The 25,391-nt window shown below is 37.9% G+C and overlaps 1 protein-coding gene across 2 annotated transcripts; it reads right to left on the reverse strand.

Annotated features, from left to right (window-relative positions):
• Positions 1-3,538: 3,538 nt before the first annotated feature.
• Positions 3,539-25,082, reverse strand: LOC137028060 (synapse differentiation-inducing gene protein 1-like). 2 transcript variants are annotated; one of them, XM_067396777.1, is made up of 2 exons: positions 24,616-25,082; positions 3,539-3,982 (listed from the first exon to the last, which is right to left on the reverse strand). In XM_067396777.1, the coding sequence occupies exons 1-2, from the start codon at positions 24,928-24,930 to the stop codon at positions 3,839-3,841; spliced, it is 459 nt and encodes a 152-aa protein (XP_067252878.1). In that variant the 5' UTR covers positions 24,931-25,082; the 3' UTR covers positions 3,539-3,838. The 2 variants fall into 2 exon arrangements, with proteins under 2 accessions (XP_067252878.1, XP_067252885.1); XM_067396784.1 differs by lacking the exon at positions 24,616-25,082 and adding an exon at positions 6,794-7,167.
• Between the last annotated feature and the right edge of the window lie 309 nt (positions 25,083-25,391).

Genomic DNA, 25,391 nt, shown 5'->3' on the forward strand with positions numbered 1-25,391 from the left:
GACATGTTCAAATTACAAAGCTTGTCAGTCTAACCAACATGAACTAACAAGCTTTGGAATTTGAACAAGTCTGTTTTTAAATGTATAAAAGTCATTGTAATGAATACAAATTATACGTTTTAACCACTTGGTGGATGTTCCCTTCATCATGTGCCGTGGTATCGCGTCAAATATGAAGCTATTGTGCACGTATTTGATTTTTAATTTATATTTAATGTCGATATACAATGTTTACATACTTAAAACTAATTATGGTATTGATATATTTGTAAGATTGTCGACTTTATAGAACAGTGGCAAGGAATACTAACATTACCGAGCTCTGAGAGCCCCCAAGTGGTTGGGAGCATTTCCGTTGTGTTGTGGCTTTATTTCGTTGTGTTGTGGTTTAATTTAGTTGTGTTGTGGTTTAATTTTGTTGTGTTGTGGCTTTATTTCATTGTGTTGTGGTTAAATTTCGTTGTGTTGTGGCTTTATTTCATTGTGTTGTGGCTTGATTCCATTGTGTTGTGAACTTATGTTTGCTTTTTTAATTTCGTTGTGTTGTGCACTACTGGGCCACCGTACCAAAGTGATGTAAGGTGTATGTGTGAAGAAGGGGCGTTTCCTCCGAGTAGGCAAGGGAGGCAGTGCCTCCTCAAAAAAAAAAAAAAATAGGATGAGAAAATAATCCATATTACATAAAAAACAACACAAATATTACAAATTATGGCATTAAAAAGAGCGCAAGTCACACTTATTTCTTAAGCAACACTGCCCAACAGCGACACCCACAGGTAAAGTTACAGCAGGAGTCATGCTTTACAGTCTATGGAGTCATGCCTCCCTTTCCTCTCATAGGAAACCATAGAAAATCATCAGACCCCCGGCGTGCGGTGGGTTTTGTGGGGGGTAATTGAGATGAATGGGGGAAAGTCATCTGAGAGGAGGAGGAGGCAATGTCTCCATCGCGCAATTAATTGGATGTAATTGGTTATGATTGCATATGATTGGTTTGTGCAATAAATCCCGCCTCTCATTGACGTGCGCGTTCCGCGCGTCAGTTTGAATGAACAAATGAAGGTGTCAATCAGACGACTAACTGAAAAGTAAGTTAACAGATCACCCAGTTAGATATCACCGCTTTATGTCACTTGAAATGGAATGAAATCATGATTTTCAGTGCAATCAGCTTGGTGAAATTAAAAATACAATTCGTGTCTGTGACAGACGGTGTTGATGGAGCATGACTGATAATCCAAAATATCTTAGGTTGACAATTAAAAAGAAAAACCGCAATACACAAATAAAATATATTGTTTAAATTATTATTGCATTTAGTTATTATTTTGGAATGAATGTAGAAAATGCTTAAAACACTAACTTGATGAGATTGACTTGATTTGGATAAATAGAACATTACATTGTTCATGTAAAATTACAACATAGAATTGTATTTGGTTTCTTTTTTTTTTCTTTTTTGATGTACTGTAAAGTAATGTTCATTTAACAAGGAAGATGTGTCAACTTTAAGAGTAATGCACATGAATTTACAATGATTCATAAAAAAAAAAAAAAAGAACACCACTGCACGCCACTGGTGTGAAGGTCATCTATAAGCTACCTGATATTTTACTCTTACAGCTTTAATTAAATATTACACTGGTTAGGTTCTATACAAAAAAGATCATGCCGATTTTTTACATTGGTCTGCAAAAAACATCAACGGGCTGAATGAAAATGTAAAATGTGACTCTTCCATCCAGATGGTTTTCTGTGTTTATTGTTATTTTTATTTTTTTTAAGCATTCCATTTTTATTCTTATGTATTTGTTTCCTTTTTATGTAAAGCACTTTGAATTACGATTGTGTCTCCTCGGACAGCACGGCAAATACGTATACTATTTACTATCTGATTATTTGTAAGTGTGAACTCATGAATGAGGGTAAGCCACAGAGGGTCATTGCTGAAAGAGCTGGCTGCTCGCAGAGTGCTGTGCCAAAGCATATTCATGGAAAGTTGACTGGAAGGAAAAAGTGTGGTAGGAAAAGGTGTACAAGCGAAAGGAATGATTGCAGGCTTGAGAAAATTGTCAGGCAAATTTAAGAACTTAGGAGAACTTCAAAAGGAGTGGACTGAAGCTGGAGTCACCACACACAGACGTCTTCAGGAAATGGGCTACAACTGTCACATTCCACGTACCAAGCCACTTCTGAACCAAATACAACGTCAGAAGTGTCTTACCTGGGCTAAGGAGAAGAACTGGACTGTTGTGCAGTGGTCCAAAGTCCTCTATTCAGATGAAAGTAATTTTTGCATTTCATTTGGAAATCAAGGTCCCAGAGTCTGGAGGAAGAGTGGAGAGGCACAGGGACCATGTTGCTTGAAGACCAGTGTGAAGTTTCCACAGTCAGTGATGATTTGGGCTCCAATGTCATCTGCTGGTGTTGGTCCACTGTGTTTTCTGAAGTCCAGAGTCAACGCAGCCATATACCAGGAAATTTTAGAGCGCTTCATGCTTCCTTCTGCTGACAAGCTTTATGGAGATGATTTAACTTTCCAGCAGGATTTGCCCATGCTGTCAAAAGTACCAAAAGCTGGTTCAATGACCTTGGTGTTACTGTGCTTGACTGGCCTTCAAACTCGCCTGACCTGAACCCCATAGAGAATCTATGAGAGGAAGATGAGAGACACCAGACCCAACAATGCAAATTACCTGAAGGCCGCTACCAAAGCAACCTGGGCTTGCATTACACCTGAGCAGTGCCACAGGCTGACTGCCTCCATGCCACGCCGCATCGATGCAGTAATTCATGCAAAAGGAAGCCCAACCAAGTATTGAGTGCATAGAAATGAATATACTTTTCAGAAGCCTGACATTTCTGTTTAAAATATCCTTTTTTATTGATCTCATGAAGTATTCTAATTTATTGAGATAGTGAATTGGTGGGTTTCTGTTAAATGTGAGCCAAAATCATCACAATTAAAAGAACCGAAGACTTAAAGTACTTCAGTCTGTGTGCACTGAGTTTATTTAATATACGAGTTCCACAATTTGAGTTGAATTACTAAAATAAATGAACTTTTCCATGACATTCTAATTTATTGAGATGCACCTGTATACCCTTAAACATACCCGGGTACGTCACATACCCTGCTTTCTGGAATACCTCCCTGGTTCTCATGTTTGATTTGTTTATGTTTCACAAGTTCACACTTACATATAATTAAGTAGAGTAAAGGTTATGCATTTTTGGCGTGCTGTCTGGGAAAAGGGCTCTGAGCTCTAAATTTTGGCCCAAACCCAGAGTACTCCCCCTGATTGAGATAAGAATAGTTAGGACTAGAAGAAGTGAGGAGATGGGGAGGTGGAGGGATGCTGATAAAAGGCAAGTCTACTGTATATACAGTATACCACTTGTCGTTAATTGAGTTGATTAACTGAATGTGCTCCTTTCGTGTTAATTAGGTTAATTATCTGAACATGGTCCTCCCAAACTTTGTTACTAAAACATTTATTTTTGTCATTAAAACTCACTGCATTTGTATCCAGTTTTATTTAGTTTTTGAGTTCATCCTGCATTACACATGTAAAGGTAAAAACTGTGCAGATACATGTATTTATTTAGCAAAAATTGTAATAAAAAAGCAAACCATTATAGAAGTAAAGAATAAAATATGGAAAATGGATTGTCAAATTGTTAGTCTTACAGTTTGAACAAGTTTTAAACAATAATAATCACAAACATATCAATAGTCATCCTAAAGTATTATGATACTTTGACCAAATAACATCTGAAACGCAGAGAACCAAATCTGTTTGTAATCTGTATCCAAACATGACAGCTCTAACAGCTGTTACTCTTTAAACACAAACTGTGAGATAATAAGCAATACAAAGATGGTGATGCCAACAGCAACGGCGAGATGATTCAGGATGCGTGCCATTTTGGAGTTCTTCTCTGCTAATGCTTGCTGTCCTGAGTAGTTGGCATTTCGAGTCTGTGAAAACAATTAAGAAATATAATGTTAACCACTGTTCTCATTCTGAATTTCTTTGAAAAAATGGCACATGGGGGAATCCACTTTGTGGATAGATTTTCTTATAGTTTTCATGTTAAAAGGTGTAGGAAACACTATTTACTTAAACAAGTATTTTAAACCACTCCACTTTTAAATACGGCCTTCAAAGGATGCAGCCTCTGAATTGGGACACAGCTGATTGTGCCATTTGGGACAGGGCTTTTCTCTCCTGATCTAGCCACATGCAAAGCACACTGGGAACTAAAAATCCTCCACCCAGTTTCAGTTAATGCAACAAATCATTCATGTAATCCCGAAACAAATGCATGGATAAAGTAAACTTCAATTTTAATTAAAGCTGGCGATAAAAGGGCCCTCAAAACTGGGGGCACAGTCAGCCGGTGGTCTTAGGGAAACAGTGAACAGTGGGAGATATGCAAGTAAGCGAGTAAATACAGGAGAAATATGGCAAGTCATTTCAACGTGCCACACTTCCTGCTGCCAACAGGTGGTGCTTTGACTATTACTGAATATTGCCATGTAGATGTCTTCAGGCCAGGACTATTATCAAACGTGAAATTTGGAGAAGATCAGACATTGTTTGCCTGCGTTACAAGTTCCTGTTTCATGGCATTAATCACATACATTAGCTCTTAGCCAAGTGTTTCATGATTTAATGTTTTTCTAGCATGTTTGGTACTTTATGGCATATTTAATGTGTTTCTGGGAGTGAATTACAGTTCAAAGAATGCCATTTCCTTTTTTCAGCAGATGGCTAATCCTAACTGAATAATGGCACGTAGATGTCTTCAGGCTAGGATTCTTATCACAAATGTGAAGTTTGGGGAAGTTTGGATATTGTATGCCTGAGTTACAACAGCTTCCTGTTTCATGGTGAAACATCAGATTTTGTCAGGCTGCCACAGACACGCCCTCCAACGAAAACTTAAGGTCTTTGCAATTTAACATGGCATTAAGATTAGACTGAGCAAATATGATGTTGATCTTATTAACTCTCTATGAGAAGTTAATCACAGTGTAAAACATGTCTTTTCCTGTTGCCTACAGGTGGCGCTATGACTGTAACTGAATATTGCCATGTAGATGTCTGCAGGCCAGGACTCATAAAACAGATCTCCCCAAATTAAGTTCGGGGTAGATCCGACATTGTATGCCCGAGTTACAACAACTTTCTGTTTCATGGCAAAATATCAAATTTCTCAGGCCGCCACGGACACACCCTTCAACAAAAACTCAAGATCTTCACAATCGTCACAATTCACAATAACATCACAAAGGCCTTTAGATTAGACTGACCAAATATGATGTTGATCTGATTAAGTCTCTAGGAGTTTGTTGAAGATGAACATCTGGAAATGGCAAACACTGCAAAAATTTTGCAGAGAAAATTCAAGATATCTCACTTCCTGTCAGCGCCGATAGCCTAGTTAGTGTGCCGACATATGGTGCAAATGTATTCATGGCAACCTGAGTTTGATTCCCATCTTGACGTCCTTTGCCGATCCTGCCCCCCTCTCTCTGCCCAATGCTTTCATATATATAGAGTATCACATTTCCTGTCGGGTTTTCAAATTTTGAACCCAGGGAATTTTTGTAGGTATTGTGCTGTTACATGCATCTACCGAATTTCATACCTGTAAGTGAAACGTAGCACAAAGGGTGCTTAATTTTGTAGGTGGCGCTATCGGGCCATTTTGCCACACCTAATTCTGAAATCCATATCAGACATAAAATTTTCACCACTTCTGTTGCATGTGCAAAGTTTCATGAGTTTTCGAGGATGTTTAGGCCCTTAAAAATGTGATTAATTTCAGAGAAGAATAATTGACTAAGCAATTACAAAAGGATCTTCACACCATCGGTGCTCGGGCCCTAAAAATATTTAAGTGGATTGAACAAAAAATTAAGTTAGGACAAAATATATAGCAGTTTAGCTCATTTTAATTAAGTAATTTGTATAAGCAGAAAAAAAAAAAAAGTATATAATCAGTATATGTGTGATGGCAATATTTCCATATCTAACTCTGTTCTTTTGTTTTGCCAAGTAAATGAAAATTTTGGACAGAAGATTCTTCATTTTATTTTTTATCTTTTTTGTTTTGTTTTTATTTTTGTTTTATTGTTTCTTACCTTTTATCCAGTGAAATTATTTATACTGGACTACAACAGTAAAAATAACTAATATAATACTATTTTTTTCTTTAAAAATTGTTGCTGTTGAGGGGGTATCCAGTGCCACACCTCTTTCTCTAGAACTGAAAGTCATTTACAGGAAAAAAAAAAAAAAAAAAACCCCGGGAACAAACACCACACGTATACTTACTTTATCAGTAAACATCCTCAGACGGTACATTGATATCAATTATTTACACGGAAGTATCAATAATATGTATTGTTAGTATCTGAATATTAACAATATTCATAGTTTGTGTAATATATTTTGTACATATAGAAACATATTTTTAGTTATTACTAATTTATTTGCCAAAAAAGATATTTGGTTTCCAGCTATAAACAGATGTCAGAATAATCCATCCATACATTCTCCAAACCACAGCCACAGTTATAAACTTGATGATTACCAAACTCCTTTCTCTTTATAGATTTGATATTTTACATTACTAAACATTAAAATGAAAACCATTGTGAAGACATGCCTAAATAATTTGACTTCTCTATCACATGAAGATTTTTTATGCAATTTTATGTTTAATTGTGCTTATATAAAGATTAAAGAAATTCAAGAAAAGTACATGGACTAATACTTACAAAGGAGGAGAAAACCATTGCACCGATGCCCAGAAATGAGCAGCAGCAGCACATCATGGTAAAGATGGAATAGCACAGGTAATCTGGCTCTGGTTTGGCCAGTGGCGTGAAGGTCAGATTAACTGCAGGCTGCATGGAGACCACAGTCTGCCCTGGATATGGTCCTTGAGCATAGGAGCCCTGGGGGACTGGCTGGCTTGGAAAGGAGGGAGAGTATCCAGCATGCTTGTTCTGGTATGCTGGTGGTGGTGGCGTAGCTCCTGGGGGCTGATTGCTGGGATCCATTTTTCTGATTATTGGCTTTTGATTTTGGTTGTAATTTCCTTTGCCTTGTGCTCTGTAGAGACGTATGTATTGCTGTACTCTGGTTCAGACTCTCATATACCTTGTCGATGAACGGCAGCAGTAAATGGGAGGTAAGTTGTTGGTTGTAAGGGAGTGACAAGAACGTTGGCACTGTTCCCATCATACTATGTGACTACAGGAGCCACCATGTGGTTTCACAATAACCCTAATAAGAGACATGAAATATCAGGAGGATCAGGATTCTTTCATCACTGAGCATACTTTTTGGACCTTGTTACAGTGAATCTTCTTTTTAAATCAGTTTCTTTATCTAGATTCAAAACAAGGATATAAGCTAATATATCTATATCTATATATAAGCTATGACCACAACTATATTTGAAATAATAAATTTGTAGCTTCTCACAACACCGTGCGTGTCATCATTTTTCTGCACGTATAATGTGTTTTAATTACATGATACATTAGTCAGACTGATTGATACTGACTCATTCCTTACAGATGCTCATTGTGAATTTAAATAAAAAGTATACTAAATAAATAAATAAAGAAATAAAAAGGTAAAGTAATATTAAATGTGTTTGTTCAATTATCTTCTTGGTTATTTTTAAGGACACCTTCTGGTATACTGTCTCTGACAATTTTAGAGATCTCTGTTCTGCAGTGTGGATGGAAATAACAAAATGATGAAGTCTATGCTAATGATGCATGGATAAAGGTGTTATTCTGCAGTTTGTCTATGCTGTTCATTGGTTTTGGAGGTGTTTGCACTGAAAGTTTTGAGGTTACAATGGTCTCTACATGACTCATGCAAACACTTATCTGGAACATCAGAACTCTACCACAATTTGCAAGAACTCTGTGTCAGCAAGAGATGTAAAATGTTACTATAAATGTTACCATGCATTGGTTTAGGGTAGACCAGATAGAGTTGATTATAGGGTACAGTTGAAACACCTTAAATAGCTTGCGTTCGCAACAAGTCTGATCTGTGAAATTTTCTTAGCACATGCATATTAGCGGCCTCTTCAATCGTGTGAAATTTGAAGTACATGCGCTTCTCCAGTCCGAAGATATCGGCGAAAGTTTTTTTCTAAGGTAATTTTTTCACTTCGACACATCGCTTCCACATTGAATAGCTTCTCATCCTTACATGACTGTTAAAGTTAACTTACATTTTCGTAAACCTTATTTTGTGCTCTAAACACTGACATGTTGCATGACTTTGTGTAGGTGATCGTAAAATCTAGAGAAATGTTCGAGGTGGTCAGCGGGGTACAGTTGAGACACATTCCCACACCATAGAATCCTATTGCGGCACATGCAGCTTAGTTGCACGATAAGTTCTATTAAGATCTATTAATCTATTAAAATTAATAGATTTCATCTGTTTTATTATTCCTGTTTGCAATTGTTCAATGTTTTTTACTGTTACTCAACTTTTCAACTGTTAATATTAAAATGATGGCCTAAAATTAAATATAGTATCACTGTTTGCCATTACTGCACAATGTTTTACAAATGGACTACTTTTAACTAAACAAAATAATAAAATAAAATACTAAATGGAAATAAAAAAAACTCTCATTTTTAAAGGTATTTTACATTTGTAGTGAATTGGTTAGGCAGCTTTACAGCATTCCGGATGGGTGTCTCAACTGTACTAGGGTACTGTTTCAACTGTACCTGACTGTTTTTGACATGGGTACAGTTGGAACAAAAAAGCTTCTTGTGTTTGAGCTAATTGTGAAAAATATGACCTACTTATGAATGTTAATTATTAATAATATTTTAGTAGACAAGTAAAAGAAATGTCATATGAAAAATCATTTCGTTTCACTTCTTTTCAGTCCCATAATTTTGGTGTGGTAACGGTGAAAGCAAAAAGTGTACCAACTGTACCTGGTCAACCCTACGACTCGATAACAAAATGTAGAAGTTCATAAACTGAAGAATAATTTCAGATTTTTCTTTTTTACTTTATTAAAACAAAAAACTTAACCAAAAAATTTTAAAACTAAAAAAAGTTCATTCATATTCCTAATTAATCCGTATTTTGCTTAATGTATGTTTTTCATACTTTTTTTTTTTTCTTTTGGGAAAGTGAGAAATAATTGCTCCTACAATTTAAAATATTTCACGAGTTTGTTTCATAAAATCTTATAATAATAATAAGATATAAGATAATAATAAGCCAATAAGTTAAGCGTATTTGGCTTGCTGTCTGCTGTGGAGGGGCTTGAGGAAGCAGCTTCAACTCAAGCTTGGATATACCCCCAGGGACTATTAGTGCCTAGAAGAGGAGTATGATAGATGAGATGCCTAAATTGTGTGGTGGAGTTGGGGAGGTGGTGGGATATCGAAACAACTGATGCCAGAGCAGGGTGAGTAGCTACTTTTATGCTCTGGTCGTTAATTGAAAGATTAGGGTTCACTTCTCTTGAAATTATGTTTGAATTTCACTAATTGAAAGATTAAATGGGTTCACTCCTCCTGAAATTATGTTGTGAACTTCACTTAATTGGATGAACACCGTTTGGTACACTAAAGTTTTTCCATTGGCTCTGAGCCCATGTTAACCGACTGTTGCCACAATTCAATTAATCCAATTGAAAAATTTAGATGTGACCAGTCACTGGAAAATTTAGATTTCAAGCAGTCTGAAATTTTTTTATGCAATCAGAAGTCAAGTCAAGTCATCATTTATATAGCACTTTTTACAATACAGATCGTTTCAAAGAAGCTTCACAGTGATAATAGGAAAATTAATGGACAGAGATTATTTTGGCTTTACAGCAGCTCTAGGAAAAAAATATTATCGAGAGTGACGAGCAGGGCGGGCGAGAGCCGTGAGGGAACGGCGCGAGGCCGATGACGCAAGTGTTAATGATCTTCACGTGAGGCGCACCGGTGTTAATATATTCGGTTCCTGAAATATTCAGTTCCACTGGGTGGCGCTTACGCGAATATTCATGATATCCTCCTATTGTGGGCGTGTCCTTGAGAGAACGCGCAAGCGAATGGAACTGAAAATATTAGTACACGCTCCTCAAATCGCATCGGTTTAATGGATTATTTCGAAAAGGTAATAAAATATTCCTTTGGAATATAAATCTTTGGAGCTTTGTTTTGATGACAGTCTTCATGCCAGCAGCTACTTAAAGAATGCTATTTTTGTTTAAAATATTATAATTAAGATAAAAAAAAATTATAGTTTAGTTTCGTTTTATTTGACAAGGCAGGATATTGCAGTACAAAACCCTGAAATGTGTCAAACATAACACATACTCAAACAACCTTGTGTACCTGATTTATTTCAAAGGCAGTCAAATAAAATAATTCTGATAATAATCATATAATTTATTCTGTGAGGTATACAGCACAAATGCACAGAAAAAAATAGACAGCTAAGATGACGTTATTTTTTATTATCATCACCAGTGTCATCACCAGTTTTCTTTTGCTTTAGTGATTTTCCACATTACACTCATCATCTTGTAAAGTCGCTGTCTGTTTCAGATTGGATGTGAGAGCTGAAGTCTTGGGTAGCTCTGGCAGTGTGTGATCCGGACACCCATGAAGGCTGTTCCCGAGAGTCAAGGCCCTGTTTAAATATTTACCTCAGAGGCTCACATTTAGCATTGTTTTGAATTTTTAAATGTCTTTTCAATTTGAGTTACATTCATAGAGTAATTACTTCTGTACTTGTTACAACATTTAATGTAATTGATATTTATATAGGCTACAATTTGCCATTTAAAAAAATAAATAAATAAAACTAAGAAAAGATGAAAAAATCTGCAAAAAAAAAAAAAGTACATTTTCAGGATAATATTTTAAAGATAATTATGTACAATCCAAATAAGCTTTACAGATCTTTAGAAAAAAGGTTTTAACAATGTTTGTCATATTTTTCAATTATTGCACATGCACCATAGGTCAATCAAGGTACTCAGTTACAAAAACTTAGGACACTAAAGAGACATTTCTACTGACTCTGAAAAACACCAGAATAAAGATGCTCAGGGTCTTTGGACATCTGTGTGAACATGCCTTAGGGTGCGTTCACACTTGTAGTTCGGTTCATTTGGTCCGGACCAAGAAGAAAAAAAAAACATTTAGTCCTGGTCCGGTTAGCGTTCAGATTGGCAATTTTATCACCGAACCAAAAGATACCGAACCTAAAGGCATAGGGATACATTCACAACGTGATTGGTTGGATTTTATGACGTACTGCCTATTTTGAGACGGAACTTACCGAACATCCAAAACAATGCTGTTTTCTGAGGTAAATGCGCTCGTTGTGTGTGTGTGTGTGTGTGTGTGTGTGTAGCGGTGCGTAACCTGCATGTGATGGTATTTGGCCAGTTGGGAACTCGTGAAGAGCTTATAAAATGTGTAAAGTAGTCAAAACACCGGCGGGAATCCATCCGTCACACACACACAAACGATTTGCTGTGTGGAGACGCGCGTCTGATGCCTGTGATGAGCAAACTCGCGTCTATGACGAGAAAAACCGACATGCGTGAGGATTCTGTCCTTTTTAGGGTCTCGTCTTCCTGTTTTTGGTTCGGTTACATGTCTTTGGTCCGTGTTGCGTTCATATATCATTCAAACAGCACCAGAGTTCGTTTGGAAGTTGTTTGGTGCGCACCAGGGTTCGGATGGCAGCGTTCACATATGTTCAAATGAACCGCATTAACCGAGCAATCGCACCAGGGTTCGTTTTAATCGAACCGAACATGACAAGTGTGAACGCACCCTCAGTCCTGCTGCAGGAGGTATGAGGACTGCAGATGAGAACAGAGCAATAAACTGCAATGTCTGTAATGTAAGATGCCTGAGACTGTGCTACAGGGAGACAGAAGGACAGCTGATTGTCCTTCCAGTGCCAAACCACATGTGACCACAAGTACCCCAGACATGTTTGAGAATGTGAATTGCCTTGATGGAAGATAGGAGTAATCTCACAGCAAGAGCTGCAAATCTGGTGCTGTCCATGAGGAGGAGATCCTCTGTATAGCAGCTGGTGCCACATCAGACTTTCAGATGTTCATCAAACGCCTGCGAAATTTGTTCAGTTTATGTCTCAGTTGTTGAATCTTTTTGTTTGCACAAATATTTACATGTTAAGAAATTTGCTGGAAAAACAGTTGAAAGTAAAAAAAAACTCAATGTGCACCAATATTGATTGAATAATAATCAAGAAATTAAGGTTGGCATCGAATATTGACACCAGTCTAGCTTATTTTTATTAGGACACAGTTACATTTGTAGAGGTTTATTTCAAATTGTCAACATTATGCAGTACTGTGGTCACAGAATTACAACGAAGGAAGCAGACTAATCAAAATATTCAAAAACATTTTAAAGCCTCAAATAATAATAATAAAAAAAGCTAAACAGAAAACACAGTGTAAAACAAGGTTATTCGCTCATGTTTGCTCTGCTGTATACTTACGTTAACTGTTTATCTGAATGCCTGTCCTGTACTCAATTAGCTCACACGATTTATCATATATTACACAAACTATGCATTGTTTTGAACATCTGAACTGTTGCTTAACACTGAATATTTTATTACCTTTTCGAAATAATCCATTAAACCGATGCGATTTGAGGAGCGTGTGCTAATATTTTCAGTTCCATTCGCTTGCGCGTTCTCTCAAGGACACGCCCACAATAGGAGGATATCATGAATATTCGCGTAAGCGCCACCCAGTGGAACAGAATATTTCAGGAACCGAATATATTGTAACACAGGCCTTGAGTCTGTCGTTGGCTGCGTCCGAAAACCTAGATAGCTGTCTTGCTGCCTCGCTATCTTATAAGAGAATGACTTGTACGGCAGCGTTTGTGCAAGAAGGTACCTCACGAAATTGATTTCGGACAGACTTCTGAGGCAGTGTAAGAGTTTAATCTACAGCAATATAGCGCGAGCTTTGGTGAGAATTAAACAAATATTTAATTACTACAGTAGTAATTTCTTGATAGAAATGATATCAAAATTGAAATATGTTGATCAAAATCGTACATTTATACACAAACTGAGCAGCAAACGCAACCTTCGGACGCCATCTTTATTTTTCTAGCTCAACTGTCACAGAATGGAAAGCACAGGATTGTGGGATATCAAAGGCAGCTAAGGATACATCTATGCTTCCTTCAAAAATCCATTTGAGGAAGGTATCTCATGAGACAGGAAGTGAAGCTAACATTGGATTCGGACGTGCCTTGATGCCTTCTTACCTTGAAATGTGTCCTCGGAAGGCAGCATTTTTCAGTTTTCGGACGCAGCCACGGAGGAGCTCTGGGGGCATAAAAGGAGGAGCGACGATAGTGAAGGACGAGAAAGGACCAGGCCTGGATATTATTTTATGTTTTATTATGTTTGTGTGGCCGGCAGACGTGGAGCCCGAGAACCACAGAACTGGATTCAGAACGTAAACGTTGTTTTGGCCGGATACAGCAATTCTATTTTCTGATTGGCTGTTCGGTAGCTATATTTTGTATTATTAACTGGTGCGTGGCAGGGCCTTCTGAACTCTATGGGGAACTCGCTTGATTCCTCTAATAGCGGCGCAACTTGTTATCATGGAGATTTCTCTGCGTGAGAAATACAAGGTGTGGCGTGTGAGCATGTGAACGGGTTGAAATGCATGTGTCTCACGCCCAATGCAAGACTTGAGAGCCCTGGGTTAAATTAAGTCTGTGGTCGGAAAATTCAACCTACAGCTCTGGGTGACCTACTTATGCTGTATTTGCATTGTTTAAGGGCAAGGTTTGTGGGTTAGTCCTGCCTTCCAGTTTGTGTAAAAAAATATCCATATTTAACAAGTTATTATGTAAAATATCTAGCTTCCGACTGACCGCTTTCCATATTCCGCCTTCCGCTGAGACTCCCTATTCTTTCCAGTAAAATGACAAATCAAAATGCACACAAACATATACAATCACTGATGAGAGTCTTTGGTTTCAATGAGAAAAAAAAAAAAAAAAAAACTACACAAGGGCATACTGGAACCCAGAACCAAGGCCAGCCCTAGCTTTGATGTGGCCCTAAGCAGAAATTAATTTGGGGGCCCCTCGGTTACAATAACTTATGATAAACTGTATCCTTTAAAGGTACAATATGTCAAATTTTTGCAGTAAAATATCTAAAAACCACTAGGCTAGTGTTATATATTTTGTCCAGCTGATTACAAACAATATCTCTAATGTTTTCAACTACTTGTAAATCATGAGAAAATTTCCATTCTAAACAGTGACAGGGGGCAGTGCAGTCGCCTGTCAATGACGTCAGTTACCCTTTGTTACCGCCTTTACTGATGTAGAAACCACATGACAACAGTGCCGTGGACAAATGCGGAAGTAGTGTCTAGCGTCCAGCAAACCACTAGCTTGCTTCAAGCAGTTCCTTATTTACTTCTTGCACGTTTTATGGTGGATTGTGTCACTTTTTTATGGAACATAATTACTGTTTACCATCTGCCGCTGGTTCTGTCACAACCAGCTGGTTCTCCCGTAAAGTCATGACCGGAAAAGCGGAAGCGGCGCCGGCGACTGTGTCATAATAAAAGTCCCGCTGCCCCTGAGGCGTGTGTTGATCAATCGCTCCAGCTCCTCGTTCAGCTCCCGCAACACTCGGTCCTGCTCTGCTTCATACTACAGTAACGTTAATAATCGCATCCACGAACATGAGTTTTTCCAGACTCCAATCCCTATTCTTTTGCACCGTCCGTTGAGATGGAGACTACATGTCCCAAGTTTCCGCTCTAAAACTTGGCGTCATCAAACTACGCCTTTGTTTTGAATAGGCTTCTAGCGACCTCTAGCGGAAAAAAATATCACAAATTGTACCTTTAATATAAAAAATACATGTATAGACATCTACATAAATGTATAGAATGGACAATGTTAATATAAATACTTAAATAATTGAATAAAATGAACAGTTTAGATGGACCTGTAAGAACTGAAGATATCAATAATAAATATTTTATTAACATTAAAGGGATAGTTCACTCAAAAATGAAAATTCTGTCATCATTTACTCACTCTTATATTGTTCCAAACCTGTATGAGTTTCTTTCTTCTGTTGAACACAAAATAAAATATATTGTTACACCGGCCTTGAGTCTCTCACGGAGGAGCTCCGGGAGCATAAAAGGAGGAGCGATGATAGTGAAGGATGAGAAAGGACCAGGCCTGGATATTATTTTATGTTTTATTATGTTTGTGTGGCCGGCAGACGTGGAGCCCGAGAACCACAGAACTGGAATCAGAACGTAAACGTTGTTGTGGCGGGAATATCTAAATCTTACCCGGATACAGCAATTCTATTTTCTGATTGGCTGTTCGGTAGCTATATTTTGTATTATTAACTGGTGCGTGGCAGGGCCTTCTGAACTCTATGGGGAACTCGCTTGATTCCTCTAATAGCGGCGCAACGTGTTGTGCGTTATCATGGAGATTTCTCTGCGTGCGAAATACAAGGTGTGGCGTGTGAGCATGTGAACGGGTTGAAATGCATGTGTCTCACGCCCAATGCGAGACTTGAGAGCCCTGGGTTAAATTAAGTCTGTGGTCGGAAAATTCAACCTACAGCTCTGAGTGACCTACTTATGCTGTATTTGCATTGTTTAAGGGCAAGGTTTGTGGGTTAGTCCTGCCTTCCAGTTTGTGTAAAAAAATATCCATATTTAACAAGTTATTATGTGAAATATCTAGCTTCCAACTGACCGCTTTCCGTATTCCGCCTTCCGCTGAGACTCCCTATTCTTTCCAGTAAAATGACAAATCAAAATGCACACAAACATATACAATCACTGATGAGAGTCTTTGGTTTCAATGAGAAAAAAAGAAAAAAAAACTACACAATGTCAGGTTTGGAAGGGTGGTGGAAGGAGCGAGGACTCAAATGCAGGGAAGGAAGGGCTTTTTATTAATAATAAAAAGAAACAAAACAACAAAAACTACCCCGAGGGGGAAAACAGACAAAACACTTGACTTGGACTTGACTGACTTGACTTGGAGGAAAAACATGAGGGAATAAACGACGACGAACCAGCACAGGACTGCAAACACAAGGAGAATAAATAGGAGAGCAAACAAGGCAGGTAACAAGGGAGGACAGGTGGGGCAAATCAACCAATAATGAGGTAACAAGGTGGGCGGGGTCAAGACAATAGACATGAGAGCACATGGCACAAAGACACACATGACAAGCCATGTGCTCACACCAAACAAAACAAAGACACAAGCACATGGCCAATGAAGACAAATCACAAGCCATGTGCTTACACAAGACGAGACATGAACACGTGACTATGAAAACTCATAAGCCACGTGTTCACACAAAACAAGACAACATGAGAGCACGCAGCCCGTGAAACACAGACTGCGTGCTACACAACACAAGACAAAAACAACATGAAAGCACGCGGCAGGTGGAAATAACCGCGTGCTACACAACATGAAAATACAAGAGACAAAACAGGAGACAAGAACGCACGGCAAGTGAAAGAACACTCGACCGTGCGCTCACAACAAAGACAGGACTGGGAGCGCGAGTGTCCGAATCCCGACACGAAACCGAAACCAAACTAGACACGAGTGCCGGGATCCGAACGCCACGCTCCCAACATGAAACAAGGCACGCAGACAAGAGAGCGCACAGCCCCGAGAACCCTCGAGACCGTACGCTCACACAAAAACACGACAAGAACGGGAGTGTCAGAGCTCTGTCACAAAACCAAGAAATAAGCAAGACTGAAGTGACAGAACCCTGACACACAAGGGCATACTGGAACCCAGAACCAGGGCCAGCCCTAGCTTTGATGTGGCCCTAAGCAGAATTTAATTTGGGGGCCCCTCGGTTACAATAGCTTATGATAAAAAGTATCCTTTAATATAAAAAATACATGTAAATGTATAGAATGGACAATGTTAATATAAATACTTAAATAATTGCATAAAATTAACAGTTTAGATGGACCTGTAAAAACTGAAGATAACAATAATAAATATTATATTAACATTAAAGGGATAGTTCACTCAAAAATGAAAATTCTGTCATCATTTACTCACTCTCATATTGTTCCAAACCTGTATGAGTTTCTTTCTTCTGTTGAACACAAAATAAAATAAGATATTTTGAAAAAGCCAACTAATAGCTAACTAATAGCCAACTGTTTGGTTATACAAATTCTTCAAAATACCTTATTTTATTTTGTCTTCAGCAGAAAAAAGAAATGAATTCAGGTTTGGAACAATATGAGAGTGAGTAAAAATAATGATGACAGAATTTTCATTTTGGGTGAACTATCCCTTTAAGGAAAATGCGCAACACTTTATATTTTACTACCAAATTATATGTATTATATAATTAATTTAACTTGCAGTGTTATGTTTTCCTTGACATCACGATTTCGTGGCATGTGAGGTTCCAAACATAATGCATGAAGCGGTATTAAAGGTAGTGTGGGTTTAGTGTGTGCACTAAGGGCACTGCACTTGGGCATTTTTAAGCATGGAACAGTCTTGCGCACTTACTCCTTGTCGCGTGCGCGAGCTCTCAAGTAGCCAAGACCACAAGTGTGGGTATTTGGACAAGGCCTTTGAATGACGCGCGGAGGGGTCATTGTAAGTGAAGTCTACCTGGGGCTTTAGGCTTGTTTCTTTAAGTCCAGCACGCATCTAAAATATAGACACACATCCTATTTTCTCTCAACTGATTACTTTCACTTTAGACATTAACAACTCTGTTTATTTAAATTTTGTGTGTATTTGACAGTAACTATTAGTGCAGATGCAAAATATAAAGTCCACTAATCAGAGTGTGCACGCGTGCTTCTGGTTAAGAACAGCACGCAAATTAAATGTTTAACCGGCAATGCTTTAAAGCACATGCACATAATGAACTTTTGTGAATGCGATCCAATGTCCTGTAAGTGAGGGTAACATGTGATGCAAATGTACGTCAAATTTTACAGTATTGAAACGGATGCACCAGAAATGCAACTGATAGATTGCGCACATAGACTGTAAAAAAAGATGGATGACGCGACGCCGCTTCCTTCCATTGTATTGAACTGAAGCCAAAAAAAAAAAAAAGTTTGGAGCCTGGGCAGGCGCAGAAGGAATCGTCAGTGGAGCCCGGAGGCAGAGTCGCGACATCAAACTTCTAACCAGACGACTGCGTCATCATTCATGTATTTTAAATAGACTATAAAAATTATATACAATTTAAATTTAAATAATAGGCTATTCTGTTTCTACAGCAATTATATTTTTGAAACAGCAAATTCAGTAGATAAAATTTAATATGCCATTATAAACAACTCTAAATCGTCAGAAACGGTCCTGCCATCTAAAATCAAGTTCAACTAACGTTACAAGAGATCGATTGCTGTAATTAGAGTAGGCTATCATTAGTTTTGTCCTACTAATTATTATTTTATTCCCCAAAAAATAAAAAGTAATTGCCAGATAACGATCACCTGCTTTTTTCCTGACATGGTTAACATTAGGTGTGTTATCTTAACTAATAACATTTATTAATTAGCTTATAACATCCATATTTAATGTTACAGAAAAAGGTTCAGTGATCCGTCAGATCCTGTAGGTCGGTTAGTACAGTTTACTGCTGAACAGCTCATTTTGTTGGTGTTAAATAACAAAGAAATCGAAAATTAATAGTTAGTTAATACAACTTCAATCTCCCCTCGAAGCTCCGACAGCCCTCAGACAAGCTGTCAATCAACTTCGAATCATGACGACACGCCCCATTTTTATAGCATCAAATTGCTAGCTAAAATCTAAATCATCACAAAAACGAACAATTGAATATATATCAGCGTGATAACAACTACCTTAAATAACCAAAACCATCTTTCAGAAAGTTTTATTTGAAGCAGAATTTATTTTTAAGTTTTCACTGAAGTCTCATTCGACTGCATTGAGAGGGCGGGGTTTATGACCTGTACTGCATCCAGCCACCAGGGTGCGATCAAAGAGCCCGCAGCTTCACTTTTCAGGACGTATGAGACACACCCGATTGCGCAATGTCAAAATCAAGCTGTCATTTAATTTGCTCTTGGGGGCCCCCTGGTGGCAGCGGGGCCCTAAGCAGCCACTTAGTTTGTTTATAGGCAGGGCCCAAGCGGCAACCTCCCCTAGTCTCTCGTGAAGCCAATACGGAAGTGACTTAAACTGCGACTGGCCACTAGGGACAGGCTCCAAAAGAGAGCAAAATCTCATTGAGTCCCATGTTAAATTGGCCAAGTTTATAGCAGAAAAAAAAAAAAAAAAAACTTTTACAAGTTGGTTCAAATTGTGGTTTTGGTCTATACTGCTAATTTTGCCCTTCATGACAACTCTGAGGGGGGTGAATTTTTTTCTAACTCATTCGTTTAAATTATATTAAGCCTTAAAGTTCTGCATAATTAAGGGCGTGGTCACTTGAGTGACAGGTAGATGCCGCTGCTGTCTGTGAGCCGTCACTTTACCTCAGTTAATTCCAGCCGCTGAATTTGGCATCTCAGCCGTATTTGTGCTCGATTATTTTATACAATTATGAAAAATCGCTTGCTGCATAATATTCAAGACTGATGTGTATCTGTGTAGATGTGCATGCATGCTGAAGAAACAGAACACACATTGTTGGATCGTGGCATTGGCTAAAAGTTTTGTTTGTGAGATTTACTACAATGACAATGGCGGGAGGATATCAAAATCCGACAGCACTGCTTGGATATTATAACTAAAACTGCTGCACTTTTGTTGTTGTTGTAGGAACCGAGGCTTTAGGCCAACCAGCGACCTGCCCTCGTGTGCGGTGGTGGGGACTCTGGCACGGAGTGCTGTGTGTTCACGCTTGATTTGAGAGTGTGTGTGTGTAGTGAGACCTGTGCATCTGGTGGTAAGATCTTTAGCGATATTGTAGCTAGTCTAGGTAAGCCTTGGTTTCCCTTTATTTATTTTTTTGTTTAGTTTTTTTGTCATCCATCTCCATATAAAATATGCCCAGCCTGTTTTAAGATTTGTGCTTGACCATTGTTGAAATAAAGTTTGTATTTTGTTATCCACGTCTCAGGCCTCCATATTTGAAACCACGTTCTTGTGTGCCCATTTAAAGGTGACCAATTCATAAACATCTTTCCCTGGTTGACAGGGTGGCATAGTTTATGTAGAGTTTTTTTTTTTTTGAAATACCAAACCGCCACATAGAGGCAGGGTATTTGTTCCAAAAACAATCTGCCAAATGTGGGATGAGCAATACATTTGTTACTGTATTTGTTTCTTTGTTAATGTTAAAAGTACAGCAGTCCATTGTTTGTTCATGTTAGTTCACAGTGCATTAACTAAAGTTAACAAATACAACTCTTGATTTTAAAAATCATTAATATTAACAAAGATTAATAAATGCTGTAGAACTGCAGTTTATTATTAGTTCATGTTAACTAATGTAGTTAACAAATGTTAATTAATAAACCTTATTGTAAAGTGTTACCAAAATATCTATGGCAGTTTTCCCTCATGGTATAAATATCAAAATTGTGGCCAGTTGAAATGCAGAGTAGCTAGTAACTTTGAAAAACCATTAGCCACAGTGGCTGGAGAGCAAAAAAGATCATCTGTGGAAGGCGGAGGACCATCCGAATGCAATGATACAATGTTCTACCTCCCTGTCAATGTATGTATTTTCATATCTCTGCACACCCTGCTCGTGCAGACATCACACATCATCAGCGTGTTCATGCTATGCAGAGTTAGAAAGATGTCAGTCATTGAGTGCCTTGATTAATTATTCATGACAGCACACATTAATTTCCTATGACAGACACTTCAAACAGTGAGGTCGCATACAGTAAGTGAGGGATGATCAATGGATCAAAAACAAGTCTCTTTGACAGCGATGCTTTAGAAATATACAGAGCTACCGAAAAAAAGTTCAAACACAAAATAAGTGCTGTACTTGGATGCTATGCAAGACCATCATGGGTGTTACGCAGAGACTTCTGCTGTCAGGCTGCTTCAACCCATGAGTCCACTCCAGAGTTTGCTCCTGTCCAGAGCCCAGCCTTGCGACCTATGAACTTCCTGTCTGCCGTGATGTGACCACAGAGGTTGTCCCTGAGTTTCCTGTTTGCCTTGATGGGAGCATGGAGGTCGTACCTGAATTTCCTGTCTGCCTTGACGTGACTGCAGAGGTTGTATATAAACTTCCTGTTTTCACCTAATCTGCTGTGGTGGTCTCCAGCATCTCTAGATCTGCCCCGGGGGTCTTCAGCTGTGCTGTGGTCATTATCAACTCCACCTACTCAACCTTGGTGGTCCTCAACAACGCCTTGGTGTACTTCAGCCCAGTCTGCTCCACCATAGGGGTCTTCAGTCCCATCTTATCTCCTGATCATTATCTCACTACTCCTGCCTATATGAAACCTGGTTCACTCACTCTTCGCAAAGTATTGATTGTCTGTTTTACAGCAATTCAGATCCTTTGAATTCCTGTTTCTTCCGTGTCTTGGTTTTTGGTTTGTTTCTCTGTTCTCTGGATTATCTGTTTTACCTGTGATCTGGACTGCTCACTTGTGTTTGACTTTTGCCTGTTTGACTTTGATTGTGGAAAACCCCTCAATAAATGCTGCACTGCACTAATCTGAGATGTTCCCTTTCAGGGGAACTCGTGCTGTGAAAACAGTGTCTCATTCCCTCTTTGGGAAACTAGTAAAAACTATGCACATGCATGCATGTAAAAACAAAACAAATCTAAAAACAGCACAGCTGCACACAAGATAAGATAAGCAAAAGTTAAAAAAAATTAAAAAAGAGAAAGCAAAATAAGAAAACAATATTGAAAATGGTTTGTCAATAGGTTGGCTTTATAGTTTGCTATAAAATAAAATGACAGACTCATTTGTACTGAGAATATTAATTACTAAAAATGTAATTCAATGATTAAGAATATACAAGACAAAGTAATGTTCTTCCGTGATAAATTTCGCTGGTTGTCAAAGTCATAAAAAATAATCATAAAAATAACAATCAGCATATGTTTTATGTATAATGACACTGCTGTAATGAAGTTGTAAGAACTAAATAAATCTCTTATTTGATACATTGATCAAATAACATTTAAAAAGCAGAGAACCAAATCTGTTTGTAATCTGCATCCAACCATGACAGCTCTAACAGCTGTTATCTCTAAATCTACACAAACTGTAAGATAATAAACACTAGGAGGAAGACAAGCCCAATAGCAACGGCGACATGATTCAGGGTGCGTGCCGTTTTGGAGTTCTTCTCTGCTAATGCTTGCTGTCCTGAGAAGTTGGCATTTCGAGTCTGTGAAAACAATTATGAAACATTACGTTAACCTTTGTTCTTATTCTGAATTTGTTTGAATGGCACATAGGGGAATTCTCAAATGAGTGGGCAAACTCCTCTTTGTGGATGGGTTTACTTATAGTTCAACATATAATGTTTAATTTCCATTTGATGAAAGGTTTCCATGTTAAACTAAACACTATTTACTTTAACAAGCAAACAAATTATATTTTTTATGTTTATTTATTAATGGTAAGGTGGGCAATTTTGGAGAGGCTAGCAATAGCAAACTATATTGGCAATGACTCTGCAGGCTGCGTTTGAGCATGAAGCAACCTCACGAAACTGATTTCAGACAGACTTCTGAGGCAGCGCAACAGTTTAATGATCTACAGCAAAATACAAGCAAGCTTTGGTGAGAACTAAACACATATTTAAAGGTGCTACATTGCATGCGGCGCCTGTGGAGTGTGGAAAATTACTGGAGCACGCAGCCGCGCGCGTCTCTCACAAGGGACGTCATGGCAGTGATTGACAAGCCAGAGGGCCAATCGTTTATGCGATGATCGTGTAAACGATTGGCTGATGTTTTTATGGCCCTACTTCATGCACAGATGATGTATATTAATAATCTTCCTTTCAGTGCACCTAATAAATAGTCTTTTATTAGTTAGTAAAGACAGTTTCAAGTAATATTGCAAAAATTTATAAAAACAAAACTCAAAACCTCTTTAGCACCTTTAATTACTACAGTAGTAATTTCTCTCTAGAAATGACATCAGAAGTGGAAAATATAGGTCAAAAATGTACATTAACACACAAAAGAAACCACAACTTTCAGATGACATCTTTCTTTAGCTTAACTGTCACCGAATGGATACATCTATGATGCCTTCAAAAATCAATCAGATGAAGGTAACTCAGGAGACAGGAAGTGAAGCTAACATTGGATTCGGACATGCCTTGATGCTTTCCAACCATGGAATGCAGCCTCGGAAGGTAGCATTTTTATTTTTTCAAATGCAGCCCTAAGTCTCACTAGATGAGAGATGGCATTAAATCACCTCATGTCTCAAAGAACATAACATTAAAATTATAATGAATGTAAACAACTTAAAGAGCTCTTACTTGTACCTTACTTGACTGCTTCAGATTCATTTTGGCATTGATAGTGTTGACATAGAAAAGCATAAATCTCAATCTGAGGAGTCAATTAGATGCTATTTACACTGAATATTGAATTTTACAGTGAATATAGCAGTAGAGCCTATTCTATTTACAATAAGTGACAATAACAGCATTTTCTCCGGGATAAGCTATTTAGACTAGGTGAAAATAGCAATAGATTCTATTTACACCATGTAAAAATATCAGTTCTTTTAAAAGCCAGGTCTGCAAGCCTTTCTTGATACTTCTGTGCCACTGAAGATGTTAAAAAATAGTGTTCGTCAACAAGGGAAAATATTTGCGCTTACTGTAAATACAGTCCATTTTTGGCATGCAAGTTTAATCTAACAGCAAAACATGGGAACCCAAAGGAAACATAGGAAATTAGTGGGTAAATTTTTTTTTTTTTTTTTTGAAAAACATACTCAAATGGTCCTGCATTGATATCAATGATTTAGACAGAAGTATTAGTATACATATTAATAATATGTATTTTAATATCTGAATTTTAACAATACTCATAGTTTGTGTGTTTATAATTTTTACATATATACAGACATTTAATTTTTTTGTTTATTTAATAAAGTTTTTTTTTTTGGGGGGGGGGGGGGGGGGGGTTCCATCTATAAACAGATGTCAGAATAATCCATCCATATTCTCCAAACAACAAAGCAGAATGATGAAAAAAAAAAAAATGATCTCATGAGTCTCATAATAATAATGATAATAATAATAAAATTACTTCTCCAAAGAACCACAAATTGTTTCATAGAAATTATGTGCCTGTTAAAGGGTTATGATAAATAAATAATAAATGAAGTTGATGATTACCTTTTTCTTTACAGATTTGATATTTTAACTTCTGATTTTTAATTTAACTTTTGACTTCTGTTATTTATCACATGAACTTCATTTTTGTGGATTTTTATGCAATGTTATGTTTAATTATGCTTATAAAGGTGACAGAAATTAAATAAATAGTTCATAAATAAATGGAAAGTACATGGACTAATACTTACAGAGCAGGAGAAAACCAGTGCAGCGATGCCCAAAGGTAAGCAGCAGCACAGCATGGTAAAGATGGAATAGCACAAGTAATCTGGCTCTGGATTGGCCAGTGGAGCAGCGGTCACAAAAACTGCAGGCTGCATGGCGACCACGGATTGCCCTGGATATGGCCCTTGGACATAGGGGCCCTGGGGGACTGGCTGGCTTGGAAAGGAGGTCGGGTATCCAGCAGGATTGTCCTGGTATGCTGGTGGTGGTGTAGGCTGCAGAATCCCTGATTTCTCAGATGAATTACAGGCACCTGGGGGCTGATTGTTGGGATCCATTTTCTTGATTATTAGCTTTTGATTTTGATTGTAGTTCCTTTTCTTTTGCTCTGCAGAGACGTATGTATTGCTGTACTCTGGTTCAGACTCTCATATAACTTGCCGATGAACGGCAGCAGCAAATAGGAGGGAAGTTGTAGGTTGTAGGGGAGTGACAAGAACTTTGGCAAATATGGGCAAGAACTGTTCTCATCATACTATGTGACTACAAGAGCCATCTTGTGGTTTCACAATGACCCTGATGAGAGACATGAAACATCTGGAGGAACAGTTGGATTATTTCATCACAACTGAGCACATTTTTTGGACCTTGTGACAGTGAATCTTCTTTTTAAATCAGTTTCCTCATCTATCCTGTCAGCAGTCCATGTCTAGATTCAAAACAAGGTTATAAACTAAACTCTATTATAGAGAGAAAAAGCGTCAACTGTCAAGTGTCAACTGACAAATATTTAATTTGT

The sequence above is a fragment of the Chanodichthys erythropterus genome, chromosome 2, assembly GCF_024489055.1.
Source record: "Chanodichthys erythropterus isolate Z2021 chromosome 2, ASM2448905v1, whole genome shotgun sequence".
Taxonomy (NCBI): Eukaryota; Metazoa; Chordata; class Actinopteri; order Cypriniformes; family Xenocyprididae; genus Chanodichthys; species Chanodichthys erythropterus.